This window comes from Montipora foliosa, chromosome 6, assembly GCF_036669935.1.
Source record: "Montipora foliosa isolate CH-2021 chromosome 6, ASM3666993v2, whole genome shotgun sequence".
NCBI classification, from domain to species: domain Eukaryota; kingdom Metazoa; phylum Cnidaria; class Anthozoa; order Scleractinia; family Acroporidae; genus Montipora; species Montipora foliosa.
This window is the reverse complement of record NC_090874.1, coordinates 23597894-23605393: the sequence shown is the minus strand read 5'-3', so window position 1 is coordinate 23605393 and position 7500 is coordinate 23597894. Positions and strand designations below refer to the sequence as shown.

General features: G+C 41.0%; 1 protein-coding gene across 1 annotated transcript in view; it reads right to left on the bottom strand.

The window, feature by feature from the left end:
* Nucleotides 1-6404, bottom strand: part of LOC138007009 (uncharacterized skeletal organic matrix protein 1-like) — a 12315-nt gene extending 5911 nt beyond the window's left edge. Inside the window, exons 1-2 of the mRNA XM_068853674.1 lie at nucleotides 6361-6404; nucleotides 715-1044 (exon numbers count right to left, since the gene is read on the bottom strand). Coding sequence (XP_068709775.1) covers nucleotides 715-997 — 283 coding nt within the window. The 5' untranslated portion in view covers nucleotides 998-1044; nucleotides 6361-6404. The remainder of the gene's footprint in view (nucleotides 1-714; nucleotides 1045-6360) is intronic.
* Between the last annotated feature and the right edge of the window lie 1096 nt (nucleotides 6405-7500).

The following is a 7500-nucleotide window of genomic DNA, read 5'->3' as shown; positions in this document are numbered from 1 at the left end:
AAAAGAGTGGTTATACGGGATTCGATTCCCGACCGAAAAAGAGAAGGATAACTATGGTTATTTCGGACTCCTGCGATTGTGTGGTTTTTTGTCCTATACAAATATTTTAATCGTTTGAATGTCGGTTAAAATTTAATATTCACACAACGGGCAAAACCTTGAACGTTTTGTTTAGAAGACGCTGAATATCACTATGAGGTCTAGTCGAAATGTTGCATCAGCCCAACTAAGTGGTTTTCTGTGTCTAAATTAAAGACTAGATGACAATTCGGTGACTTAAAATACAGAAAACTGATTAAATTGAAATCACACACATTCAATTGACAAGTTAGCTACTTGTGCAAGACTCTCTATTGCAAACACCACGTTGACTACGTTATCAGGCCTTGTCTGTTTGATTTGTCGTCAAAAATTGCTATACCTTTGATATATTAGGTGACACTATAACCAGACAGCTAATTTACGTTACATCACCGTTTTGCAACTTTCAATTCATCATTCCTCGCTGTTACGAGCTCTATATATTGTGCCGGGACACCACATGATTTGATGATCGCGCGGGTGACGTCAGTGCCGCAAGGGGAGTGAATGCACTGCAATCCAGTTATACACCACCATTTCGATCAATAATAAACTCACATTCAACAACAACAACAACAACTGCGCCTTACATTTATCTACACTGAAGCCGTTCATTTTATTAATGAAACGTACCGTTTTGAACATTGCCTCCTTCTACCTCAATGTCATGATCCAGCTGGTAGGTCAAACTTTCGCCCTCTTCCAATTTAAGCTCAGCTAAACTTGGTCTCTGTGTAGTATTTTTCAGCGAAAAATACACGCTCAATGAAACCACAATGCTCAATAAGAGAACCACTGTTATCGCACCAAAAGCAGCAACCATCTTAGGTTTCGAATGGCATGGCTTTGCGACTAAGCCGTCCGCTTTATCGGTAAATTGTACGGTTGGCCCGGGTTCCTTTTTTGCATCCATCATGACCGAGCTATCGTTAGAACTCAGAACCCAGAACTGAGCAGAAATTACTGACGAGGGAAAGAAAGAGGAGGCTACTGAATTAAGCATTTGTTTTTCAAAAAATTACTAAAATTACCTCTGGGAGTACGCTTCATGGAAGAAGGAGCAATTTTCATTTTCACTTTACAAACTGATTTTCGACTACAGTAGAAGAGAACCAATTCTTGGTTTGCACCCACGTGACACGGCGGCCATGTTAGATGCCAATACATAATAATAAAGTTCATTTCCCAGCGGGGAGACAGCTCATAATTCTTGCCATCCAACATGGCCAATGCAACGTCAGATGCAAAACATTCAATTAGTGCAGGTTTGAATCTGATCGGCAAAGCCATACGATTCAACGGTAAGGACTATGATACAAAAATGTATAGACTAAAAGTTAAGTCCCCCCCTTCCCGTTATCGATACACTGTTTTTGGTTTAGTCGTATTGGTAAACAGCTTTTCAATTGTATCAGCGCAGTGAAAGACAAATGGCGTATCTCTTGACAGCAAAAACAAAGTAAATTAGCATGCTGTAATGTAGAAACAGCCCGCTTAAAAGTGACCAATCAAAGAGCGCGTAATATGTTGGAGATATAATAAGAACAAATACCAATGCACCTTATTGTCAGTAAAAGTAGTGGTTGAGTGGATGCAAAAGCGCATGACCTTAAGGGGTGTAACTTGCAGCTCCTTTCCTTGGAACAAAGCTGGGAGTTTTTTGGACACCAAGTTTATGCCCAAATATGGACAAAAATAAGATTGAAGCTGCACTTGCGGGAAAATGCACGAGCTACATTACATCCAAATATGGATTTTTTTAAACTAAAAAAAACCCCAGCTCTGACAAGGCAAAATGGCAGGTGAAGGACGCATTTTGGCGGTTAATGCTCTTCTATTCTCACTAGCTACTCTTGCTTCAACTTTTCAGAGCGTTGGCTTCATGCTATCACTTTCAATGCTGCCACGCCTCCGCCAAAGGCAGCATATTGTGACACGAGTCAACCACGGGTTGGCGGGTTACACCACCTTCAAGCTTTTACATAGTTAAACGCGACCACGGCTGAGCGGGTTTACCTCACCTCCACGTGAATAGGGCTTAATTTCTTTTCTTTTTCACCTTGAAATTTCTAATTCCAGATTCGGATTTCGGATTCTGGATTCCTTATGTATTCTTTTGAACAAAGATATCTCGCCAAAGTTTCAACGAAAATTTGATTATAGAACAAAAGACCATGTACACGTACTTTTTCCTCTTATTTTTCTAATCCTCCCCTTATGCTGAATTCGGCAGTCACCTTTTGCGTACAACTCAGTACGTAGGCGCACATGTACACCAGAAATGCCACGAAAAAATAGCATCCCATTCGAACACCGCAAAAAGATTATCAGGGCCTTTGAAGATGAAATCTAATCCTCCCCTTATGCTGAATTCGGCAGTCACCTTTTGCGTACAACTCAGTACGTAGGCGCATATGTACCCCAGAAATGCCACGAAAAAATAGCATCCCATTCGAACACCGCAAAAAGATTATCAGGGCCTTTGAAGATGTCAAGGAAGTCTATTTGATAGCTAGTTGCAGATACTCTTCCACAGCCTGAAGTATTGTGTCAGCTGTTGTGTCGAGATATGTAAGAGAAGATAGTTCTAATCACGGACGATAGACGCCCAAGCTATGCCAGGGTAGATAATGATATGAAGTCTAGAATTGAGATGCCTGCTTTGAAAACTAGAGAATCTGCTACCGCACAGTGGCAAGAACTCTGGAAGGAATCTTGTCTCATGTAACACAGTGGCATATATCGTACGGAACCCGTACACCAACATTTATTTGTCGTCCTGATGTCATTCAGAAACGACTAGACTATGCCATCTGAAAACGGCAAGCAAAGCAGACATCAGCCGTCCTGAGATAAAACGAAAACTGAACAGAGGAGATGGGAGAAGGAATTGCTTTGGGCAATTATCGTACTCAGCTGTTGCTGTAAGCCCTACAACGAAATATTGGTGACCATCACGGCAACGAAACGTGGACAATGGTCAGTCGTTTTATGACAACATACTGATTTGCCACCCTGCTTTTCATAGTAAAGCAATTGAGGCATATTTTAGGTTCTTTCTTCGAAAAGTAAATATTATTTTGGCTGTAATGTTTGTCTCATTGTACTAAAGATTATTAATTAACTTCACGGAAATAGTTCTTAAAAGAGATCGTGACTAAAACGCATTACGAGTACATTCGAGTAACATACGAGTACACACGAGTACATACGAGTAACATACGAGCACACTCGAGTACATACGAGTAACATACGAGTAACATAAGAGCACACACGACTAACATACGAGTACGCACGACTAAATATGGTAATGTACAGTTTATATACTAATACACGAATGCAAAGGCGCAACATACGATGACAGGAGGGTAATAAACAAAACATTTACCATTTTTCACATTTCATTTTCACATGTGCGCCTTGCATCCGGCGGCTGCGCCCGCAGTACGAGTGGCAGTCAAAAGTTAGCTGTCCTAACGAAATATAAAGATAATAGCCTTTTCCTTCAAAGCTAACAATAATAAAGGCAATGCTAAAGTTGCCTTGGCCTCTTCCAATAGTTAAGTTGAGAATTCCGGGTTTAATTTGCCGAGGAGTTTGCTCAAAATAACACAACTATTACCCTACTTGAACCGCGCACCGGTGGCTCAATTGGTTGAGCACAGGGATGCCATGCCGTGAGTTCGACTCCGGCCGGACCAACACTCAGGGTTTTAAAATAACTGAGGGGAAAGTACTGTCTTTGTAATAACATCAGCAAAGGATTACACTTTCAAGTCTTCTCGGATAAGGAGTATAAACCGTAGGCCCCGTCTCACAAATATCTTTATGCATGTTCATAAGTTCCTTGTGGGACGTTAAAGAACTCACACACTATTCGAGAAGAGTAGGGGATGAGGTTCCCGGTGTTGTGGCTTTCCTTTGTGAGTGTATGGGTGGGTGGGTATAGCAAGTCCACATCAGCTGAATAGCTGCCAATACTTCAACTTGCTCGAACAAATAAATAACAAACAAACAAACTCCACGAACTACGAGCGAGTTGCTATGCCGGGAGCCGGTGACCCACTTTTGACGCCAAATTACAAGCCTGGTGTCACAAAATGTTTCATATTTTTCACTCTTTACAGTCTGTTATGGTTTTGGAAGTTGTAAATCCCTTTTCCTGAATATTTAACGCAATCTCCAGTGAGATAAATGGCCTTATTTCAATGCTTTTTCTGTTAACTTTCAGTGAAGTCAGGACAGTAAAGCTTTTCCCGCCTGATGAATCCTTTCTGCCCTAGCTAAAAGTTGATTTTAAAATAATTTACACATCAACTTACTCACCAAGCCGATTTGTTTCACATCTTCGTGCACAGACACCGCTTCTTCTCGAGGCTGAGCTTTGGTCTGTACTTTGGTATACACGTGTGGCTCGTAGTGTACGCGCGCGTTTGAACCTTGCGCGCGCTCGCGTGTGTATGCAAGACATGACTCGAGCACACGTAAAAATGAAAATGAAAAGAGAAAAAATGGTACATTTCATGTTTATTGCTCCTATGCATTCGTATGTAACCAATGTATTCGTATATAACCTGCATTCCTATGTACTCTTGTGTACTCATATGTTACTCGAGTGGTGTTTTAGTCACGATCCTTAAAAAAGGAATTGTTTGTTCTTTCAATCGCAAGTCGCGCTACTGAATTTCTTGTCTACAAATATGATTGTCATGTAAAGTCATTTGCATGAATGAAGTTCATTTGAATATTTTTTTTTGCTTGATGATGATGTTGGATGTCATTGAAATGAAAATTACGTCATTAAACGTTTCTTTCGCGCAAATGTAGTTTATTTTGGTCTCAATGAAAGTATATTTACCTTACCGACACTGTAAATGAACAGCACAAGGTGTAATAAATCAGGGGATAACGACAACTTTGTTCTAAATATCTGTTAGAAGAACCAAAGATTGCCTAGGATTTCGATAGCTCGAGAACAGCTACGATCTTCGATATGCTGTTTAAACACCTAGGACTTTCGATTGCTTTCCCCTTACTTTGCTTAGTTACGATTTTCGAGACACTGGGATTATGAACAGATTTTGCTGATTATGAAACAGTTTAGAGCTAGCATTTTCCTCGAGCAAAATAAGTCCTCTAGTATTTTCGTATTCGTAGTCTTCAATTCAGATCTTAGGCAAACCTACAAAGAACAAGGGAGAACTGAATGAGGGGAAATCGGCAGTTTTAGAAAATATCGCAAAACCTTCCTCATTATGCTTTTTTATTTGTGGGCATCAGTATTAAACTTGGGAGAAACAAGAATCGAGCGATCTAGCATCTTTATTTCCGCTAAGGCTCACTAAGAAGTGTTAGTTTTGGAAGGGAAAAACATTATGCAAATAAACCAACTTTGAATTTTAAAAAAAGTACTTCTTCAAGACCATCAAATTGGTGCCCAATGAAAATGAACAGCTCAAGGTGTAATATATATTCAGAAACAGAGATTGATTCCGGCTTCCGTTAACGCGTATCAGTTCATTAATATTCACGAGTGGCATTTTGAGCCTTTGTTTCCGTGTGTGAATCAATGCAAGAGTTATATTAATTCGATTTGGGTCGGCCTCATGTGATGAGCGGCGTTCAGAAAGGAGTATATTCGGATGACCTCAAATGTAGAGGCGGTCGGTTTTCCCTTCTCGCGATTTTTTCTTTACTTAAAGGTCAAACGAAAGAAATTTGCATAAAATGAGTGAAACGGTTTTTCTCTTCACAATTTTCTATCGTTTGGTTCGGCAGCCGACAACGTTTGCTGAGAATAAACACCTAGGTGGGTTGAGAGGGACGGCAGAGCCGGGGGGGCTGGGAGTGGCTTTAGACCCCCAATATCAAAATAAAAGTAAGAAGTAAAACATTTGTCATTTTACGGTTGATCAACGTTTAATTATTTTTGATATACTGAAAGTAGCATTTCCGAGTTTCAAGATTTCAAACGTTTCTCCGCTGGACAAGCTACAAGTTAGCGCCTCCGGCACTTGCTTGTTAGCCCCCCCAATACAAAATACGCTCCGTCGTCTGCTGTTGAATACAGCTAGAAGAATGCTGTGACACAACAACGGTAATCAAGTCGTCGTTACAACTTGTGGCCGAAGATAGACGGGTTGACAGCTAAACTAACGCTTCCTTTCAACACCTGGAACTGTTATACTACTAAAGCAATCGATAAGTCTTACATTCATGGATTTATTTGCGGTCAAGGACTTTCAATGTGAAAAAAGAAAGGACAAGATAACTACTTACATGTGTTAACCTTTTGTCCCTGCCGAAGTTCCAGAATACCAGCTTGTCTCGTTCCATGTTCCTCTCAACTTGAACCATTGGAGGCAGACAACCGTGCATAAACGTCACGCTATTTGAGATTTGAGACAGTTGCAACGGCGAGATTTAACCTGATCAAGGAAAATGAACGTCAGACTGTTACCATAAAAAAACTTTCTGTTCTCGAAATTTCTTTAGGAACAATCCTGCCATTTCATGGACAGCTAGATACTTTTTTTGCGTTGTCCCCGAGTAATTTTGATGGGAGTTTGGGACTCCCCATGTTACCTTTCAGCACTGACGCGTCCGTCCGATACAATAGATATAGAGAAGGCGTGCACCTTCTCCGCCCCTCAGGGCCGAGTGCCTCCGAGATTTAAGCCGAATTTCTGCCACTTCCAAGGTCTCTCGAGTTCAGCCCTTGGGCAATAATGTTGCTAGAATCGTGCCACAAAATCTTCTCATTTACACCCCTTGCATACGAACCCGCGCCCGCCCGTGCCGTGGTATTCAAACTGTGCTATCCTGTTTAATCCCTTGCCCTTTCAGCCTGGGAACAATGGTGCATTTCTGTGCTTAAACGACGTTCTTGGTCCGGGATCTACCCTGTGGAAAGGTCGCCATCAAAGTCCCTTTTCATGACGTTAATTCAAAGAAATACATTATCAATACCCTTTTGAAACGACTTTTTACACTTTCTTCGAAAATATATACTGAATTCGTCTCAAATTAGTTAAAAAAAAGCACAACAGCACAACCGCTGACGATTGAATCGCCCCTAGCTGGCAACCCAGTTTTGGCGCCCTACGTGTGTTGACAAAAACGTTTTTTGGTTGGCCACACCATCTTTTACAATGGTTTTCTGGCCCTTTAATTTTGAACAAGTGACGTAACGTCGGATGGCACAGTTTTTCCCGCTCTCTTAATTCTGATTGGATCATTTAAATTTTAGTTTTTCTCACCGGACGCAGGACTGCTCCGCGATCTCAAAATCCTCCTCGATTTTCAAGACTCGCTTAAGTTTTTGCCATCGGACACAGATGTCGCAAGAACGTTTGTCGGATCCCCGGATTTGATAAATTGGTATGAAAATCAAATTAACCAATCAAAAAGCTCAGATTT